Raw genomic sequence first — 22,531 nt, 5'->3', positions numbered from 1 at the left:
GCGGCCTTCATTCCGGGAAAACACTACCGCTTTTGTCTACAAACCCCAACTCAACGCAAAATGAAAGTCCTTTGAGGCTGCTTAAATATATGCAGACTGTTATTCATGAAGTGTTTTTATGAATGAAAAATTCCCGCAGTTTTTTGTTTTTTTCAAAATTGGACACTGTATAACACTGCAATTGACCGCAGACAAGTAACAATCACCATTTTATGTAGTTTATACATAGTTTTCATTTGTATGGCTATAATAATTGATGCACTTACCAGGTAATCGAAGAAACCTTACAGAGCAACAAGCAGACGAAGTAGACAGGAGAATCATTCAGAGCTGCCGCTCACTTCTTGCCACTGTTATGCAGTGCGCAAATGCTAGATGGACGGAAAAGGCGTTGGGACAAACTTAATTTTTTTAAAATAACTGTGTCGATAAATTTTATGAAACAATATTGAATATTCCCAAGAGTTCTGTTATTATTTAGATGCAACGCAACTCTCTTGTTTTTATTACTGAAATTGAATTCATTTATTTTCAGCATAAATTCATTATACGAGGTATACTACATCACTCTAGATTATGATACTTTTTCCGTAAGTAAAAATGTGCTTTCTGCTGAAACACACGGCAGACCAAAATTCCTTTTGTGCTTTTGCCAATGCTTGGCTCATTATGCAGACCTCACCCAGAGCTCGGTGAGAGGCATAGTGAAGCCTGGTGGTATGTTACTCTACCTTTCAGCATTAATGTGGCTTGAAATAGACCCGTTAACTCAACTCCTTACCTGCATTTCTGATAATGATCGAACAAGTGGCATTGTTCATAGTCATGGTAAAAACAGTGATGCACCTGGTCCACAGCTTTGGTCCAGATTGAAATCACTCTATTTGATGGTTTGCCATGAAATTTGGTACAGATATCTGTAGTATTTAGTTATTTATTTGGTGCTTTATTTGTGTGACTGACTGTAATTTTGTATTGTTTTCACTTAGTGGTGCTTTGAACAGATACTGGATCAGTCCTGATGCATAGTTTTTGTAAATGTTAACCAGCTAAAGAGAGGTTAGCTGTGCGAAAGCTAGCTACATGTCATCTCCAGGACAGGGGCCCACAGTCCACCAACCCTCGTCCCACTTCTAGGCGATACTGTCCCCCCCCAATGTCCGCCAGTCCCATAAACTGACCTGCCTCATTCCAAAGTCAACATGAAAACAAGTTCGCGAACAGTGTCGGAAGAGTTTCTATTATTGAACATTAATTTGTGCAGATTTGTTGGTTAGTTGGCTGGATTTCCTGGCTCAGCAGGGTGACAGCCAGAAAGTTGAAATGGCGGTGACCTGATTTTTGAATGAAGAGAGAGAGGGAGCACAGTGAGTGCACGCAACGTCACAGAGCAGCAGGCCTCCAATATCTGTGGATAATTTGTAATGACTTTGGTGATGCCCTGACTTTTCCTCCAGCGTCATCAGCAGATCGCGCCATTCACTTTCTCTGTGAAATACCTCAGCAGCTACCTAAATTGCCACAAAGACTGTATAAAGTCCAATGAATCTTTGACGCGCTTTTACTCTTTATGATCCTTTACCTTTTAAGCATGAACATGAGAATGTGGCTCTCACCCTGATACTCATAAAAACGCTTGAAGCAGCAAATAATGGTTCTAATAAGGAACCACACTGACAGAAATATAGATCCATGCCGGCGCACCTACAGGAAGTACCGCTCTACATGGAAAGCAGCATCATCAGTTATTCACACTGCGATCACCCACCTGGAGAGTAAAGACGCTTATGTCAGGCTGCTTTTTCTGGACTTTAGTTCTGAGTTTAATACGGTCATTAGTGTTGGTTATACGGGGGTTTCGATAAAAAACCAGAGACAGTCTTTCATTTGTCTTGACCCTAATGCCGTGATGCCCAGCCATTCCTAATAACCTAGTTTGGTCAGGAATAGCACAACCTGATTTGACCTGAGTCTGCTTGACAATTGTACAAATCAGATATTGTGTTAGTGACACAGACACTATTCATCTTTAAAGCTCTTTAGTTTATTATGTCAACAGTCATCAGTCAGGCTTAAAGCATAAAACGACTCATAAGATATTCACATGCTGCGTGTATGATTAACATCCATGAAACATAATTTTACAATATTTTACAACATGAATAAGTATTTGCAGTGAACTAAAATGTGTATTATATTACAGAATATTATAGTATTATAGAATATAGTTGTATACAGGAAATACTTGTACCTGAATGAAGTAAAAAAAAGTTTTATTTAGAATGTACATTGCATGATTCAGGGTTACGGAGTTACAGAGTTTTCTGCAAATCAGATGTTTTAAGCTCCAGGTTTAGCACAGCAAAAATATAAGCATCACAAATTTATATAAACCTCTTTCAGTTTGACCAGTAACTTCTGATTTCACACAGAGGTTTGGTTTCCAATCTCTGATCCGGGCATGCTCATCAGTGATCCACGACGGTAATCATGCAAGTACATATACTGTAAGTAAGTGGTATCATATTAATTAATCAACTGTGCAAACCAGAATGTTTTTCTCAATCTTTCATGTAATCTCTGAAAGGATATTGTAAATTTTGTAACATGCCACGATGTCGCAATTTTTGATTCTGGATTCCAGATTGGCAGAAGTGCATCAAACTATGAGTTCTTCTGTCAGTGTATTAACAAAGAAAGAAAAATCCCTGATCACAAAAAAAAAAAAAAAAAAAAAAGAGAGAAAATAGAAAATATACGGAGAAGAAATGGTATCGTGAACAAAAAAATGGAGAGAAGATGTGGAGTTTGTTCTGTGATATGCCACATTTGAACTTTTTTTTCTTGTTTGTTTTTGCTCTAAACGTGAATCTCTTTCCACCCATTTAATCAGAATAAGATAAATCAGAAGGCTTTCAGAGAAACGATTAAACAGTAGAAATTTTTACGTGTTCTTCGGCTGAAATGTATACTAGTACAAAGCAGAAACTTAAAAACAGTGAAATAAGTGAACAAAGTTTAGTTCACCATAGCTGGACAGAAATTACACTTGACGGTTTTACCTCTAGTGTGTTTACCTGCATTTCAAACAGTTTTAGTAGAAATATGTGTAGGATATAGTGAGGAATGTAGCAGTTACCTGCTGGCATTGTACATTTTTCATGGTCCAATGCTATGGATTTACACCCCCTCTGCTGGCTGCAAAGTCTTATTACAGAAATCTAATTGTCACAAGAATGCACTTTGAAGCAAGCTCGTCTAATTGTTCAGCGGTGCTAACATGACACCTTCTCATGTGGCAGCTGAGAGTGTGAGCACTGTTTTATGAAATAGCAATCATACTAAACGAATTTTTCACTTACCTGATGTTCACAGGAAAAAAAAAAAAAAAAACCCACCCTGGTATAAGCATGTAATTTGTCTACTGACCTTACATAGGCATGTGATGTCCTGAGTTACAGAGTGGAGCCTCTACTTATGTTAATTACATTCACACTGTCATATGACTTCTTCCTCCAGTTTAACTCTGTCGCCTCCTCCTCAAAATTCCTGATGAACTCTCAGGAGACATTTCAAGGGTGTGTCAGTCTGGTGTTGACTCTTCATGAGAGCCTTACCTGTCGGTAACAAGATATTTTCCTCAGCATGGCCACATATTAACCTTTATATATACTCTAATTACTCTGAGGACCGGTCAGGCTCCCTTTCTTGGCTGGAAACATAAAGACCTCCTGCTTCGCAATCCACAGACTAATTATCACATGCTGCTTTTGAAATAAGTTTCAAAAGGGAACTCCACCAAACCTCAGACTGAAACATGACAATGCTGTGTGAAATTGTTACCATTTATTTTCTTAAATATAATATTTAACGAGGTCAAAGCCTTTAATGCAGCTTTAGTGTATCTCTTGCATTTTTTTCCAGCTGCCTGTATCTATGTCTATTTTCTGCCATGCATGTATCATTTATAAAATGCTGCCTTTCTGTGCGGTTTCTGTTCAGTTCCTCTTCATTATAAAAGTAGTATTTCTATTTAAGTTTAACTGGAGTTCCTCTTCTATAAAAGCCCATAAAAATCGTTCCTGTGTGCCATTCAATCTTTATAATTTACGCTGCTTCTCCTTTTTCACAGGGAACCATAACCCTTTAGGGAAATTAATAAAGATACGCTTTGCCCATTAAAGTGGTGCTTGACATTGCATATAGGATATCAATAGAATTTATTATAGAGTCATTTGTTTTATTTCTGCAGTGCTCATAGAGCTTGTATAAAAGCTTGTATCCCACAAACAGCACATCTTATAAATAAATAGAAAAACATTAATATTCACAAGACCATATTACCAGCTCCACAAACATTCATTTGTGCCCATGTTAATTAGAAATCCACAGTGAAAAAGACAAAAGCAACATTTCTAGTTCTACTTTACACACAGTGTAGTGGCAATAATTCGGTATATGAACAGAGAAAATCAAATGAATGGATGCAATTTCCAGTTGGCCAATGATTATTCATAATTATTCTTCTGTAGCCTCAGCGTTAAATGTTTTGAAAATGGTTGGCTTTACTCAGTCCATTTCACTAGTTTTAAATCCTTCCTGCATTTTTCTTCAGTGCCTATATTTGCTGGGGGGCTAGTGGCAGCTTGCGCGTTATTTCTTCTGTTTTATCTTCATTGTGTAAATTAAGTGTACGTATTTTTGAACTCAGAACTTAGAGTAACTAATGCATACGCAATATGGAGACTCGTAGATAATTCAATTCACTTCCAACAGGAAGCTATTGAAAGCAAATTCAATTCAATTGCAGTTCACTTTGAAGGCTGAACCTGTAACATCATTATGTGATATCCCTCCCCCGACAAACACAGCTACCAGCAAAGCTGGTACACACTTTTATATAACACGCACAGCAAAGCTGGTGCCACATAAAAATGACAATATGAGAGTAATGGGGAAAAAGTGAACAGGTGCTCCAGTATTGTTTTACACTGCCAGTATCCCTCGTCACTGCCCTGCTGTTTTCTCTTCAGATCTTGACCTAGGAGAAGTTGGCCTGCATCAACAAAACATTTCATGCTGTTCAGCAGATCAGGGAACAGCAGTACTCAATTTTATATAACACACACATCCTTTCAGTTTCTCTAGCTTGTGTGTCTGATCTGTTTTGTTGTTGTTGTTGTTGTTGTTTTTTGTTTTTGCTTGATCCAGTGTTACGATTTTCAAATTATTTTTGACACATTCCAGCTCAGTGTGTGTTGAATCACCTCAATGGGCGGTGAGTAAAACTGTCACATGTATTTGTTAGCAGGTTATCAAACAAAATAAGCGCATGAGCAGAGAACAGCATTCATCTTCACACAAACATTAGCACACGCCCCAAGACACACATTCATTCATTGTTTTCATGACCTGAAAAGTCTTTTCTGTTTTTTAGTTCACAGAAGTTCTGCTTCATCTTCATCATCCTCAGAGCCTGAGGGTCCCTGGCGAACTTCTTCATACCATTTGTTGGTCAGTGTCTTCATCTGGATGCGGCCATGTAATAGGTCCTGTCAGACACACACACACAACACAAAGTTATATAAACTATCCACTACAACATCTATGTCCAATGGTCTATTTTAGAAAAAAGCAACAAGAAAGCAACAGTGAAAAAATGAGGTAATGTACACATATAAAGTACGATATAACAGGCTTAATACAAATTTGATTAAAGTCTCTGTAAAACATTTTGGTGTAAAAATAAGTTGAATCTGAAGTGGTATTTTTTATTTACATATCTACATACAACATATTTTGTCTTGTGTGGCTGAATGGACACTTAACCTTTATTTTCTTTCATGTTGTCCAACTAAATAGTATGAGAAACATTTGTTTTCCGAGATGTAGAGTCTCATTGTGCTTGAACCGCTTAAAATACATACTGTGGAAGTCCTAAGACACTGTTTTTCTATTTTAGAGTCTCAGTGTGACCATTCAGTCTGTAAGAGGCCAAAATGGAGCTGAAAATACTTTGTGAGCTTTAATACACACAGATAAAATCTAAATCAATCTAAAACTGCAGTAAAAGCAGTTACAAGCCACATTAGACTGTAATTTACTGGCTGTTGTATTATAAAGCATAGACATCAAAATCTATGACTGCAAAACAATGACATTTTTTAACAGAACATGGAGGACAACATGTGATAATCCAGATGTCTCTGAACTTTTCTGCTTCTCTCTCACCTCTTGGGTGAGTCTGCGAGTGAAGAAGGGGTTGAGGTACTTAGCATCAAGCCACATAAAGCCCTTAAGATCTTGTCTCTGGTAGATCTGAGCCTCATACTCTTCCTCTGTAAGTTCTGATAGGTGCTCCGCCTCAATGGTATTACCCTAGAGGGAGCGGGAGAGAGAGAGTTAGATTAATAGATAAAAAGAAATAAAATGAGAGGGCCAACAAATGAGATGGAGATGATAGACGCTGAAGAGGAGAGGGTGGATGCAGCGAAAAGTCAAAATGATGTCACTGTGGATGGTGGAATGGAGACCATACCCAGAAGGGTGAGGGAGAGCAGATGGGGGGAAAAGAGTGGGAACTACATCAAAGAGGAGCCATAAGGAAAAATGAAAAGTTGCTAGATCTAGTTGCTGCTACCCTGGGGTGTAACACTTGGCTTTGGAAACTATCAAACATACAAATACTAACTACACAAGTCAGGCACGCACACCACCAGAAGCCGTCAGTGACCTCAATGGTGGCATCCACTTCAAAAGAACAGGCCTATCATCTAAAGTTACAGCAACTGGAGCCACTGAAATATTCAACACAATAGCTCACATTTTAGTATGTCTGGGAAATTATATAAATGCCAGTTGTTTTTTTGTGCTTGTGTTTATAAGTATTCATCATTGTCATGAGAGCGGTTTTCTCCCTACTGATTTCGTTGGCGGAAACCCTTTGATGTTATTTTGATGCCAGTTGAAGAGAACATTAAGAGTCTGATGGCAGATAAGATGGCAACAAAGTGAGTGCCAACTAACTGTGTGCGTGAGCGTGTTAATTGGGAGGTGGCGTGCATATCTGAGGACAGAAAACTTTTTCAAAATTCAGAAAATGGTTTGACCGAGGCAAGAAACTGCATTTGGGTTCAGATGAGTCCCCCAGGAAAGGAAAGGAAGTCTTTGATGCTCTCAAAAGTGACCCATGGTAACATGTATATGTGAGAAATCAGAGTGATTCATTCATTACCATTTTCTCCGTCTTGCTGAGATTGATGTCTTTCTTGTTCTTACGACGCGACTGGCTATCCTCAATGTCCATAATGCGGATGAGTGGCATGGTCCCACCCCCAAGGAGGAGGATGGTAAAGAGCACGATAATGATGGTGGTGGTGCCAATTAGTTGCCGCTTCTCAATGGGCTCCAGACCCAAGTGAAGGCTCAAAGCATAGGGGATAGCTCCTCTTAGACCTAACAGACAGCCAAAGAGAGGAGTCAGGCTGTCAACTAATCATTTCAGAAATAAACGCATGTTCCCAGACTTCTCTGTAAATCTGTACATATGTAGAGCATGTTTCCCTGGTGAAATAAAGTACATGAAAATTCATGGTCAAAAATACAGTTTTTGAAATAAAATGTAATCAACTAAGTTGGCAGAGATCCTTTTCTCTCAGCAGTGACTGGGTCTGAAAAACTATGTGGTGGGAGAATAAATTTTGACCTTCATCCGTTTTGGGCTTCAACACTATCAAAGAGCCACTGTTGGAATAACCTGATCAAAATATGTATTGTGTCATCTTACCACTAAACCACATGATAAACATCATTTTGGGTGTGATCTTGTGGTCCCTGAAGAAGTTCAGCAGGAACGACAGAGGAAAGATGTTCACGGCTCGGCCCAGAAGAACCAGTACCTGACGATAGAGCGACAGCTGTAACACTGGCAGTCAAAGGATCAGGTTTAAGATCATATTTTCAATACCATTTTTTTTCTGATAATATTTTAAGAGCACTTACTATGCACCAGATGACAAAGGATATTTCAAAGTTATGAGGGAAGCTGAAGATGGAAAGACCGAGGAAAGCAAACACGCACGTCTCTGAAGGGAGAAGTTGAAACAATAAGTTTCTAAGTCAATGTAAAATGACAAAAGCTGGATATCAGGAGAGTTTATATAAATGAATTATATAGAAAATGAATAACTGACTGACCACACATGAAGGCCACTGTGCGCAGTGTTTGTTGCATGAGGATCTGGGTGACAGGAGATAAGTTGTGATGGGTGTAGTGAGACATCGCAATTCCCGCAAACAGGATGGACATGATTCCTACAGGCAGAAAATAATTCATGATAATTAAAATAGTCTTATTACCTTAGGTATGAAAAACTCTTCTTTATGATTCACAAAAGATTACTGTATGCCTATGCTTGCACTCACCAGAAAGTTTGATGCCCTCTGCCAGACCATAGGGGAGATACGCAAAAATGATCATCATACCAAACTCAAGGGAAGGAGTCTTCCTTAGATCAAAGTGTTTCAAAAACTGCCACAGCGTTAAGGAAATTTAGTAAAACCAGATGATGTACAGATGGAACACAAACAGGAATATCAGTCACACACCCACATAAACAAACATAAATCTGGATACAAGAGCGGAGATGAGTCCAGTGAGGGTTCCCAGGGCAGCAGATCCAAAAAACATTTTAAGAAAATAACCCAAAGCTTGTAAAAATGTCTCCCAGCCCGTTACCATGGAGTTGTCTGAGCGGGAAAAGAAGCCCTCGGCTGTGCTGAAAGATATCAAATAAAAAAAAAAAAAAGAAGCAAAAATGTCAAATCCAGCAACATTATTTGTTGTTATTTGTCCATCTAACCCTAGAGGGCAGAAATACTCCACCCCTGAATGCTACAAACCCACGCCTTAGAGTTAGGGACTTGGTTGTCTGTGTGCGTGGGTGTGTTAAGCGTCTATGCAGTTTATAATCCCAGCCAAATCCTGTTGGCTAAACACAAGTTGGCTATATTGTATCACCCCAAAGACTTCACAGCAATTAATACCTGACACAGAGTCATTTGTTTCTCATTGCTAATAAACATTTTATTACATCTACTGTGAGATCATTACTCTGAAATACAGCTATAAAGCACAAACAGCTGAAGCAATAGTAAAATATGATTTCGGATTAATGCTCAAGTATAGTATTTTGTTTACACCAGTGATGTAGCTCGCAGCAAATACAGTATGTAATGAATCAGTAAATTCTCTCTTGGAACTGAATGTATTTGGATGAAAAATATTTATCATCATGTCTGTATCCACAAAGGAATATTTTGGATTGAATTTCTGGTATATAACTGTAGTTTTTTTGTAGGAAAAAGCAACATTTATTTGTACAAGGATACAATTTTGTCGCTTTTTATAATTCACCAGTTACCAGTTAGTTAAATGGAGAGCACAGTCTAACTGATCATTAATAATAATAAACTAATTTCGCATGCTTGTTGACAACCTTCCAGGGAAAGGCATTAAGTGCGCAGCTGCAGTGAAACACCAGGCTAAACTGTATAGTAGCCTTCTAAGAAAGCCACACTGTGAAGTACAAACTGCCAGGCTTGTTCAGGCTATTTATTATTCATGCACTCATTTACTCTACAGGGGCATGAAGACACTTGATAACACTTTTTTTTTTTAAAAAACACATTTAGCTGATTGTGAGTAGAAGAGATAAAGCAACAATGCAGTGAGTACAGATGTGGCGGAAGATGAAGACATACAATCAAGGTATTCTTGCCAACTCCCTGGTGTCATCAAACTTGTCTGTCAAGACTTTCCATGTTATGTGCATGTGAGGCCAGCAGCCGGTGGATACAACACAGTGTTGTTAAAAACACTTCTGAGATAGTGAAGCCCAAAATAGATTGCTGTCTTACCCTATAGTCTATTGGGTGACAGATATGCAAAGATAAAAGAGAAAAGGACGCTGTTTATTTAGCATCATTCCTGGAAAGTCAATTTTCTGACATGATATAATAAAAATATTAGATTTTCTAGATTCAGAAATTTGCATTGCCCCGTTTCAATACTAGTGTGCAGGCTTTACTGCACACAGGCAAATAATTGGACCCTGTAGAAATAAACAAGAGCTCAAAGGAGTAGATGTTAAAATAAAGTTGCCAAATGAGTAATTTGTCCCAAAACATTAATGACCACTATGTGTGATTAAAAAAAAGTAGCAAACACATTGTGTCATATTGTACTTATATTTACTGTTTTTTGCTGTCACACTGCTGTATGAACGACAGTTGCATATGAAGGGCCTCATTGCTGTTGGTTTGACTTTCCTGCTTGTCTTGTGTTGCTAATGTGTAGCCACACCTTCACTGTGGAAGATCAAGTTTCAGGCCAGTTCATTTACGCAGGGACCTCATCAGTCATGCTTAAACCTCACCTGTATACAAACTGTCTGGTCTACTACTGTTTCTAACGCTGAGTGTTCAGGCCATGAAGTGACTCATAGCTGAAATGAGAGTCCTGTGTTAAATGATAAGAGTACTTAATGTGAGTGCCAGCATTTTTATCTAACTACCACATGTTGGTGCCTCTCAAAATCCTTCTTCAAATAGGGACATCACAGTCCGAGTGTGTGTTTCTGTCGCTGAAACATTTCGCAAGCAGTGTGTGTTAACTTCTGGAGACTGTGCATATCCTCTTTAGTCACGTGCCGATCATGCAGGTGGAAATATAAACAAGCCAATGGGTGCTCTTGAGTATAAACAAGCCAGGGAGGAGTGGATTTAACTCTTACTTGGTGAGTACGATGGAGACAGCGTCATTTAGGATGCTTTCACCGAACACCAGCATGTTGAGGACCGGGTCTACGTTGAGGGCGTTGAAGATGGCGATGGTAGCTACAGGGTCCACAGCTGAGATCAGCGAGCCAAAGGCGAAACTGCAGCAGGGCAGAAGGGAGACACAATTAGTGCAGGGTAAAATTCACTTTTACAGGCATGCACATACTTAAGGCAAGGGAAGGCAAGTTTATTTATAGAGCACAATTTGTACCCTGGGTAATTCAAAATTGCTTTACAGATATAGAAAAAAAATTACAAGAAGGCAGATAAAATCATTACATAAAATATAAAACAATCACTGAATGAATTAAAAGCACAGATAAAATACTTTCAATTGTCATATGCAGAGACAAACACACATGTGGGAGTGGGGTGGGGGGTGGTGAAACATCAATGTGGTCAATCAAGGCGGTAATTGTGTCCTGATCACATTCAGGAAATAATGCCACACAAATAGGAATATTGTGAACACTGTTCCCATAAGATATATCATCTGTCACATTGAAAGCATTGAAACTCTGTGCCAGAAATGGCCACATCACAATTCCGGGAAGTTCTTGTTTAACAGACAAAGTAATGAAAACATTCTAGTTGGTGAAGGAAATTAACAGGAAAAGTCCTGCTTGAGTGCACAACCCGTCTCACAATGTGGCTAAACAGTAAGCACCACAAAACATACACACTGGCGCACAAGAACAATGACAGGTTTCTCTTGACAACATATGGGCGTGCATGCTCCTTATGCATCTGTTACTCTGTGTCCAGTATCCTACTGCCAAACTCTTTACCTCTCAGGAGTTTTGTTCCATTAAACTAAAAAGTAGACTCAAGGTGTGAGGGGGCAATGCTGCTATTGAATACTTTCCCCTATGTTTATTCAAATGGGATACACTGGAGCTCCATGATCCTCCTGATGTCAGCGTGACGGCTTTTTCCTCCTCCACCGTGTCTCAAAGCTCGCCTGATATGAGCAAACGTCGTGGTGGTGTCAACATTTTGTAAGTCTGAAGTGGATTCCTATTTTGAGGTGTCTGAGTGCATGGCAGTGGCACTGAAGTGGCTGCCAGAGATTTGGCCACTTCTGCTGCAGTGTAAACAACATGGAAGATCACAGGAAGCAGTAACTGCTCTTCCTGTGGAAGACAGCTTAGTATATGATCTGAAATCTGCCACTCTGCCTGCATATGAACCCTGAAGGTCCCTGAAGCCTACAGGCAGAAATTTGGAAAGCACAGAAAAGCCCCTGATCATATTTGTGTTGGCTTTGGCAGGGAAGAGGGAATTCCTTTTGACAAGTAGAGTAACACATTTGTGGCCTATGATTTTGCTTCACGACGAGAGCAGATATTGATGGAGGAATTTCAAGTATTTGCCCGACTGAGTTGTGGTTTATTTCAATAACTTTTATTGCAGACTCCAGGTCCATTTTAAAAACACATACAACATGCGTATGAATAAAAAAAAAAAAAAAAGGCCATCACACCAGTGTTTCCTTAGTTGACTGGAATTGCACAGTAGTGAAAGCAGAAAATTGAGTAGAAGATGGAAACACTGAACAGCTGCAGTATTGGCCAATAAGTGCGTGCTGCCTCAGAAGACTGTTTTCCCATCAGTCTTTGCTGACAAGCCTCAGTAAACTCCAGGTTTGCCAGTAATTCCTCCAAGTTCAGTAATAAAAGGGGGAGGGGGGAGTGTTTTTACCACCACCAAACTGGACATGACGATGTCGACTGTCTCACCCTTAATCAGTAGCTCTGCTGTGGGAACTCCAACATTTTGAAATTTATATTGGCTCATAACCCATCTGTTTTCTTGTGTCACATGTATAATCACAACCAGCGCCTCATGCGGTGGGCTCTGATGGTGCAGGACGATTTGGAAATTCATCATAAAACGTGTTGGCCGACGCATTGTCCAGGACATAGCGGCACAGCCTAGCTGGACCGTGTGTGTGCATGCATTTGTTGTTCAACTCAGGTGGCTCCTCCCACACTCTGGGTTCAACGGCAGTGTTCCGGATTTGTGTGGTGTGATATCACTTGGTTTGTTGGTGCATTACACCTCTATATTATGTTACTGGGCCAGTACTAATTTCTTCTTGTTCACAGATTTCTCATTCACCTTTAGTGTCTATTGTTTGAAACAGCTATCGGGGTGCTGCTTCACAGGTTATTTTTTGTGCCATGAGACGTGGTCTAAGTGATGAGACATACCTATGTTACCTATGTTTGTTATTTTGAAGAGCATCCATCTGGCCTCCCACCCCCCCTTTTTTTTTGTTACTGTGTTTTTTAATTGTTGTACCTATTCCCACTTTTGGTAAACAGATAATTTTGTTTTCAAACCACGATCATCTGTTTTTATGTTGCTTCGCTCTAACCCTAACAGGCGGGGGCAAAACAAAGTTTTCAATGAGAGAGGCCTATGAGCACAACAGTTAAATCCCTGTCTGTGGTGCAGAGATATTCTGTTATGCTCATACAGGAATAAATAGAAATTATTAATCTTAGTTAGAGTAAAATACATCTAACACTCACCTGTCAGTCATGGTCATCTTATAGATAACATCAGCCTTAAAAAAACAAAACAAAACACAAAGACACACACACACATTAGATGTCATCAATGACAGATGCATTAATGGCTACACATGTGATTGTGTGCAACAGAATGTAATTTTATTTTTATTCAACTTTTAATACCTCACTCATTTCTGGCTATACAATACACAAACAGATGAACAAGTTAAAGCCTTTGAGAGTAGGCTCTGGCAAAACAAGGCCAATACTGCCAAAATTCTTACCTGGCCAAGAAAATAAATACCTCCCCCAACTATGAAGGCAGAGATTGCTGTGCCAATAACAGCAAAGAGGGTAATGGAGCCGATGTTCTGAAAGAAGTTCCCCTGAATGTACATGGACAGAGATCTTAAGTATTCATATCTTTATTAGGATGGCATTTGAAGTTGCATAGTTTTACATAATTTATAACCAGTATTATAATGAAAAGTGAAAGGACAGGACAGTTAGAAGAGAAAAGAGTGATAAATACATTGCAAGAAAAAGAGCAAAATGCAACTGAATGGGCTTTTGATAAACAAATGGCAATTAAGTTTATTAAAAAATAAAGTGAGCTACGTTTTGGCACTATATCTTTCTTTTGGAGACTTTCATTATTTCTGCTATTCCCATTGAGAGTTAGCTTTAAACGAAATATCTTCAGTGACATGTAAAATGCTTTTTGAACATATACTGCCATACCTTATGCAAAGAGTATCCAGATTCGAAGATGATAGGCGGCAGCAGCAACAGGAAGAACATGTTGGGCCTGAACATTTCCTCCTCCTTTTGAGAGAAAGAGTTACATACAGTCAAGATTTCAAGAGCACAAAAGGACAAAAGAAGAAACAGCACAGCACATGTGATTTAAAACTCAGTTTGGAGCTGCATGCTGGCCCATGGTAACAGACTGAGGAGGTGGAGGGGAAAGGTTAACACTTTCAATGTAAACTAAATTGAAAATTTATTGATTGAAATGAGTGACTTGACTCACTTTGTTACAACTGAATCAAAACTAATTAATGTAACTCATTTAAATTATATTAATGAAATGTCATATTTTAAATTGGATTATATTTGCAATATCAATTCATTTATTTCATCAAATTTAATTTCATCCATTGAATTAAAAAAAAAACCAGAATACTTTCAAGCAGGGGCTGTCACCTGTACCATGGCAGTGTAAATAAAATAAAATATTTTGCAATGCGAATGTTTGGTTGCTTCTACATTCTGTCAGGCCTTGCCAACTTGAAAACCTGGTCTTTAATCCAAACACAGTTGTCAACACCATTATATACAAGCCAATGTTCTGTGTGACTGGCTGATAAAACATGGGACCCATGTATCCTTGAAAAATACAACCTACTGTCCATCTGACTGATGATCGGTTGACATTACAGTTCATCAGCTGACATTCTTAGTCATTGAAGGGAGGGGGGTGGGTGGAGAGAAAGTGGAGAGAGGGCATACCTAAACTGTTAGTTACAGTCCTTAACCTGCCAAAACAGACTTGGATGCTGACTTCAGGATGATAAACACATAAATAAGCTCACACAGACACATACATAGTGGCCATCCGGATGGGAATGTTTGCCTGCCAGCCAATTCATGTATTTAAAGACTGCTCTCTCACATGTACAGTGAAAGGGGCATAAATAGCAACATACATCTGTTTTTTTTTTTTTTGTTGTTGTTTTTTTTTTTATCTCTTAGTCTCTGCCAAACACACAGATTCATACACACATGCAGAGAATAGTCCAGTAATCTCTGATCTCTGATTATTTCAGCAATATAATAAAATCATTGTTGCTTCTCAGCTAAGCAGGCCAACCTCCCAGATCAGGCGTAGGCATCATGTGCCTGTGCATTACGCTCTGTCAGCCAATGTGTCTGTGCATGATGTGCCATGTGCTTTGGTAAAAGCCAATATGGGGGCACGGGTGAGTGTGAGTATGTGTGTGTGTGTGTGTGTGTGTGTGTGTGTGTGTGTGTGTGTGTGTGTGTGTGTGTGTGTGTGTGTGTGTGTGCAGTTCATAATCTGTATTAATAATGTAAAAGTTGATATACTGTAACCATTAGTCATTGTTAATAGGGTAGATCTATTTTTGGGCTGTAGTGGACATGTCAGAGAGTGGAAAGAGAGCAGGCCCATTCAGTCAACAATTCTCTCATTGTAATACGGGAGGCAGTGTTGTCAGTTACAAGAAACTTAGCCTGAAGACAATCACTTCCACATTTGATGCGTGTTCAAATTTCTTTTATGATAATCGGACGCAACAGCTGTGACAGATAGTAATGCGATGACGATTCACATTCTCACGCTGTCCACAGTTTTCATTAACAATCATTTGACATGAATTACCAAAATTTGAACGCATCAAGTGCAATTGAAAGTACAAAAATAAGAAGGAAAAAAAATTCACTATAGCAATGAATTAAAAAAAGACATGGATGGCTTCATAAGCTTATCTTTTCAATGTATAATCTATTTCTTCCCATCTAATCAATTATCCAAGACCAAAAGACCGAAAAGACCATGAAATGATTGTCAAATAAGATGAGACAATATCACACCACTGTGTTTAATTAAAGACTATGCAATGTGCTGACTTTTGCTTGTCAAAAAGGCTTTGGCTCCAATGATAAATTTGGATGATACCAATCTACACGATTCTAGAAAAAAGCTCTTAAAAATTGGTCAGGCATCAAGCCTATAGAGGATACATGTTGGAGCAAAAAGCTAGAATCCTGCTTACTTTGTATATTTTCATGATAAATAACTTAATCCACGGATCAATCATCCAAAGCTCTGTTGACAGACTTATCCTGCAACCACAAGGAAAGTTGTGACATGTGACATGTGATAATGACATTTCAGGAACACCAATATTGCTTGACGTCAGAGAGAAGTGGATGGGCGTACTCTTGGGAAGTGCTGAGACAGAGATTGAACTAAATGAGAAAAGATGAAGGGAACATAGTTAAAAAAAGGGTTGAGAAATAGCAAAAATATGAGCGGGAAAGTTACAGAGACCTACGTTGAGCATAGAAGCTCCCTGGGGGCTCAGCTTTGACACACTGTGACATCACTACATGGGAAAAAGGCCCCTGAAACCACAATTAAAACTGCTCTCCTTGTGTCTCTCTCTCTCCGGCGTGGGAGAGAGCTATTAAAAGTATGCACTGCCCTTTGGGGCTTAAAACACACCACTGCAGTCACTGAGGAGAAATGATTAGCCCAGATTACACAGTGCTTGCCAGTATGCTAAAACGGTAAGAAAACTAAATTCTTAGTACACCAGAGATGAAAACACATTCCCTGATGTATGTGCTTTGCCGAAGAGACAAAGTGCTGCGAGCATGCTGCTTCGCACCAGCATGCTATTTCTTCTTCAATCTGTGTCAGAGCACAGGGGAGGGATGGGCAGACGAGAGAAAAGGAAAAGCAGCGAATACTACAAGAAAAGCTTTGAGAGGAGTGGAAATAGAAAAGGTTGGCAGGAAAAAGCCAAGAAAGCAGATTGGTGGTAAAAGGCAAGAGCAAAGCCAGTGATGACAGGATGCGGCTGCCTGGGGGGCGGGGGTGTGCACCCTTGGTGGCTTGGAAAGCATTCCTGGAGGCTCACTAGATTAGCCAAGTGGGCCAGCGTAAGAAACATGTTGGTTGGAGGAGGTAGCAACAAGCATTTGGTTTAAACCTGAAAAATGCAAAATGAGCCCAACTGTGACAGCGGTTGATTTGGGAAGCACAGACGCCTTCCATTTAAAAAAAAAAAAAAAAAAAAAAAAAAAAAAAGTTGACCTTTAGGTAAGTGCATTTTATGCACAATTTCAAATTGTTGCAGATGAAAAATGTGAAGCTGACAGAATCTCAGTTCTGCCGACAGCTGTGTTACTCACTGAACAGGTTGCATGGTGCACCCTGCTCATGGGGGCTCTCTGAAAAACAAATAGGTCAGGCATAATGGATTTGGTGAGGGTCTTTTGAAGGGTCCACTGGCCTATAAAGCACACATCCATGTTCCTGCAAATAAACTGCCCCACTCTGTGACCTGGTTAGTCATAATGCCACTGTGTGTGGACAGGTGAGCAGCTCTGCTTGCTAAAAGTTAAACACAAAGAAAGAAATAGCAGGTTAAAGATTCACAGGATAAGACAGGGAAGCAGCAAAATAGAGGCGGGGGGCAGTTTAGGGGTTCTGGTTACTGGTGCCAATGACTCAGCAACATTGCGGGGCCCTAAGGCCAAAAAACAATGGGCCCCTGTCTGAAAGAAACACTGACACGACCTGTCCCCCCCCCCCCGTCACTCTACATCTCTGTCTTTCTACCTCCCTTGTTCACTTGTTCTCTCATTCTCTGGCAGAGAACAAGGAATGTTAATTAAAGGCTGAGATCCAGGATTAAAAAAAAAAGGGAGAGCTCACAGGGACGCTGAAAGAGAGATACGAAGTAAAGGCTGGTGTGTGTCAGTACGGCTAGGTAACAGAGTAAAGATAGATAGCTGAGATTTGTAGCAAAAAACAAAGGCAACCAGGAAATGAATGTGGAAAAAGACAGGCACATAGGACAATAAAAAATGTTGGAAGACAGGAACGGCAGATGATTATTGCGTGGGGTGGGGTGAGTGGGGAATTCCAGGGAATTTGCTAAATGCCATCATACTGGTAAAAGTATGTTTTCAACAAGCCAACACATCAGCGAGGCTCACATTTCTCTGTGAGCTCAAACTTACATTTAAGATCAGGAGAGAGGGGGGGGGGGGTATTTTTTTAGTTCATAGATTTGAAAAACCTTGTATTTCACAGGGTTGCACTTAATTAGACTCAAATGAATTTGAATGTGATTGTTTTTCCTTCATGCTAAAGGAAATAAATGGAAAAAAAAAAACAAAGCATCATCATTTGCTTATTATGTGTTAATTGTGAAAAGCAATTCTAACCAGTGCAGTCTGGAAATAAGAAAAAAAATTGAGCTTGTTACAGACAATTCAAACACCATACCTTCCAGTTGGCTAGTTCCTGGAACTCAATAATCTTGATGAAGCCTCCCATTAGAATCCCTTTAAAGACAAAAAAAAAAAAAAACCCAAGACAATGCCACTTTTTAAATATTTTACACCTTCATATGAACATTTCCACACAGATGGCTCATAACCCTGAGGCAAATTGCTAATTGGATATGTGGCAAATATCCACTGTGGTTCAGTGATAAATCAGATACAAATAGTTAAAAAGGAGGCGGTAGTCTTAGCTTTTGTTCCCCCAGGCCTTTAGCTCTCTTGTTACACAGCCAAGCCTTGCATTAATTAAAAGGGCAAGTAAAACATGAAGACGGGTAAAGGGCAGATAGCGAGATAAGATGGAAGAAGAAATTGACAGAAAGCATCAAGGCTCTGCATAAGACCAGGCTATGGAGTGGGATAGTACAGGGGAAGATACTGACAATGACTAGATAAGAGAGAGGAAGTGATGAGGAAGGAAAAGCGGTCCTCCTTCATTCGTAAACAGCGCGTTATCTCAGTTCAGCAGAGTTCCCTGCTCTAAACACTAAGAGGTGACTACATCTCATATTCAGCATGCTGGGCATGCAGGAGGAAAAGGCCAGCAGAGTCGAGGCAGATGTGTGTCGCCGAGTTTGAACAAGTGGAAGAGAGACAATGGGAGGATATAGAGGAAGCAGAATCAACCCCAAGTGACCTCACACAATAAGCAAAACTGTATCTCCTAAAAGGATCCCCTTACACAAGCTTACCCACCCACTCCCCAAAAAACAACTAAATTAGGATATTACCTTTTGAGCTTTGCATGCTGAAACATTTTACATATGCCACAACCTGTTCTGCAACATTTCACACTTTTGCAAAAGTTTAAGAAATACTCACCAAGGGACACTACGGCCACACTCTGGAAGAAAATGTAGCTTGAACTTGATGAGCAAGTGCACCAATATGATGCAGATACCTGGTGTTGGTGAGAAGAGCAAAAATCAACAGTGATTTTTGCTGACCTTCAACTGCTTCATAAACAATTTAAATCAAGATATAAGAGCTTGATTTAAACAAAAATTATGTATGCTACCAATCTCATTATTCCATTATAACTGTCTTTCATTGATTTTTAAATGTTCAAAATCATATTCCTGTGACTCTGTTGCATTTGACTACGTTAATATGATTGAAATCATTCATGAAGCTAATCCCAATGGATTTTATGATTGTCAGATAGTCTATATGAGAAAATAAAGAACGAATAGTCAAATCTTCATAGTGAACAGCCAAATCCAATTCAACTGACATATTTATGAATCAGGAAGAGCCCTAGTTCTGAGACTGCACAATAAAAAGATATTTTGCCCAAATTAAAACATAAAATTCGCTTCTGACAGTACCATCGGCAACCATGTATATCAATATGTTAAGTCAGTGCTTACACATATTAACATAATTATGATGACAAACCCCAAGGCCACAATAAAATAAATGGCAACTCATACAAATTTGGAAGAATGCAGTGTAGCAAATTACGTAATCATGACAGAAAGCATATGTAATACTGAAGCTAGAATAGGTCCATTCATCAAAGTTGTACTGCTTTGTTTTAGCACAGAGAGATGTTACATTCAGGCCTAATTAATGTATGCACACTCATGAAGTGAAATCAAACATCACTTTCATATTGTTCACAGGAAGTGCCAATATGTATTTTCTAGATTGTATCTGAGATGTTTGCCATTAGTGACCTACTATGCCATATAAGTCAAACCACTGATGCGTTAGCATGACCTTCGAAAATCTAATGGTTATGATTTCCCGTGTGTTGCCCTTCTCAAAACGCAAAATCAATTAGGGTTAGGGTTTTTTTCACAATGAATGCTTCAAAACACATTAACAGTTTTATGTGTTTGAAAAGTGAATGGGCTTAACTGGTAATCTAATACATCATTTATGCATTTCCTTGTCAAGAACCCTGACAGTGATAAGAATGTGACTTAAACTACGGCCAACAAATGTGCATAAAAGGCACTTTGTGTGCATGCGGGATGATTTCATGACCTTACTCATATTAATGTCTAACCACATTCCTTTCCTTTATCTACTTCCTTTACCCTGAGTCACTATTCACACACTTGATCGGGAGACACTTTATTTAATGAACATTCAAGTGGCTCTACATTTGCAATCATTCATTGGCTGTGGGAGGTCTAATTTATCCATTTTGAATGAACCATGTTTGTTTAGTAACAGATTGAAACAGGTCGAAAAGAAAAGGCAGAAAAGACCAAATCAGGCTTCCATTCAGCATTGCCGTAACAGCAAAGCAACTTACCGATAACCAGCAGGCTAAAGAATATCGTCAACCCACTTGACTGCTCTTCTTCTTGGGCCTTGACCCCTGTTTGTACTGGCAGAATGGGCTTTGGTGTTGGGGGTGCCGGTGTTGTTGGCTTGACTGCAGGTGTTGTAGAGTGGAGGGTTTCATTGCTGTTATCAGTGTCATTGGACTTGCTGCAATTAGACAGTCCAGAAAAAAAGGATTATAAATGAAAGATATAAACAGACTATCGCACAACTGTGATATGGTTTTGAAAAACATTTCCAATAATTTTCTATACATTATTTATGGTGTTGGTCACTGTCTTAATGTCACTGTTGTCGCTCAGTCGTTTTCTGTATTCTGTCACAACTCAGAGTACTTTCTGACTTTAGCACTTCTGTTTCATCTGTTTACCCAAAAATAAGACAATTGTCCGATTTTTAAGATTAAAGATATTAATATTGACAAAGCCAAGGTTTTTGTTTATTTGTCATGTTTCTTGTTTGTATATGAAGGCTGAATACAAATAAAAAGGGAGCATTGATTTACCTGAAATATGAATATATCTGAAATATGATATAATTTATAGGATAAGATTTAATACACTTGGCAAACAAATTTTCAGAAGTTTGTAGGTCCAGACATCGTTGTAGGTGTTCTTCAGATCAAATCATGATACAACAATATGAATTTGGGCCATATGTGAATGTTCTTAAACATATAATTCTTGCAATGTAGTAACTTTAGGATGTTAAATAACATGAACGTGTGCATTGACTTAGAAATGCTAAAATGTCGAAACTCTGTTTTGAGTTATAAGTATCAATAACATGGCTGAAAAAACACGAAGTTTAAGGAAGCTGAACATACTAAAAATCCTTATCAAATGGATTATGTATTAAACATGTGAATGACATATTTTAGCAGACATAACCACATTCATGTGTAAATTACATGTAGGGTATTCACATGTCAATTTATGCTATTTAGTTCTGGTAGCTTTACATATACATATGTATGTCTGTGTAGCTGACAAGCTAGTATAAAAGTTATAACACAAACCCTAAATCAAATACATATACGTGGTAACATGTACATCCGGTTGTATCTAATAAGGATCGTTAGTGAATGACAGCTGTCAGTAAGCACTGCAGTACACTCTGTTGCAAATGAAGCTACAGCTGTCTTATGTACTTGTCGTTTCAGACCTGACAGACTGCTCGTTTTTCTGTGGTACAGTTGTACTGCCTCCTTGTTCTTTCTCAGGTTTGGTTTGTTGATCCTCAGCAGCCTCCGGTTTCACCTTTCCTCCGTCGTCATCTCTATCCCGTATGTCCAACGAGTTTTCTCTTTCAACTCGTTGTAACACGCAAGGATTGACGAGTAACAACAAAAGCGACAGCAGCAAAACTTTTCGGCAAACGCCTCTCATTCTCAAAACATTTAGTTTAATCCCAAAAGCAGCGTTTTGTAACACAAAACACGAGAAGATCCATTTCGACAGCTCCATGTAGCTTCTTACATCACGCCTCCACTTCCTGGTCAGCCTTTAGCTGGGAGTTGTAGTTTTTAGTTGCCCAAAGCGTTCTAAAATAGCAACGAAACAAACGGATGCAACGTGATCCAACCGCTGTCAAAAAACAACAACAAAAAAAAACACAGAAATATTTATTGATTTGTTTAGCATTTAACTTCCGTCTGTTTAAAACCAATGCCGACGTTGCCGGAAATTGTAGTACTCAATTTCCCATGAGCCACTATAATATGGCGGTAGACGCATAGCTGCAGTTTGTTGAGATTGTAGTTTTCCTGCGTC

The 22,531-nt window shown here is 39.1% G+C and overlaps 1 protein-coding gene across 1 annotated transcript; it reads right to left on the bottom strand.

The window, feature by feature from the left end:
- Positions 1-4,203: 4,203 nt before the first annotated feature.
- Positions 4,204-22,281, bottom strand: slc9a8 (solute carrier family 9 member 8). Its single transcript, XM_029505772.1, is given in 17 exon segments — positions 4,204-5,552; positions 6,232-6,378; positions 7,235-7,455; positions 7,787-7,898; positions 8,002-8,084; positions 8,197-8,313; positions 8,425-8,530; positions 8,636-8,777; positions 10,794-10,937; positions 13,377-13,411; positions 13,643-13,744; positions 14,100-14,183; positions 18,403-18,461; positions 19,284-19,303; positions 19,305-19,362; positions 20,728-20,906; positions 21,924-22,281. Coding segments are annotated over 17 exon segments (2,025 nt in total). The 5' UTR covers positions 22,226-22,281; the 3' UTR covers positions 4,204-5,438.
- Between the last annotated feature and the right edge of the window lie 250 nt (positions 22,282-22,531).

Source organism: Echeneis naucrates, chromosome 7 (assembly GCF_900963305.1).
Source record: "Echeneis naucrates chromosome 7, fEcheNa1.1, whole genome shotgun sequence".
Classification (NCBI taxonomy): Eukaryota; Metazoa; Chordata; class Actinopteri; order Carangiformes; family Echeneidae; genus Echeneis; species Echeneis naucrates.
Note: the sequence above shows the minus strand (reverse complement) of the source record. Positions and strands in the feature narration are given on the sequence as shown.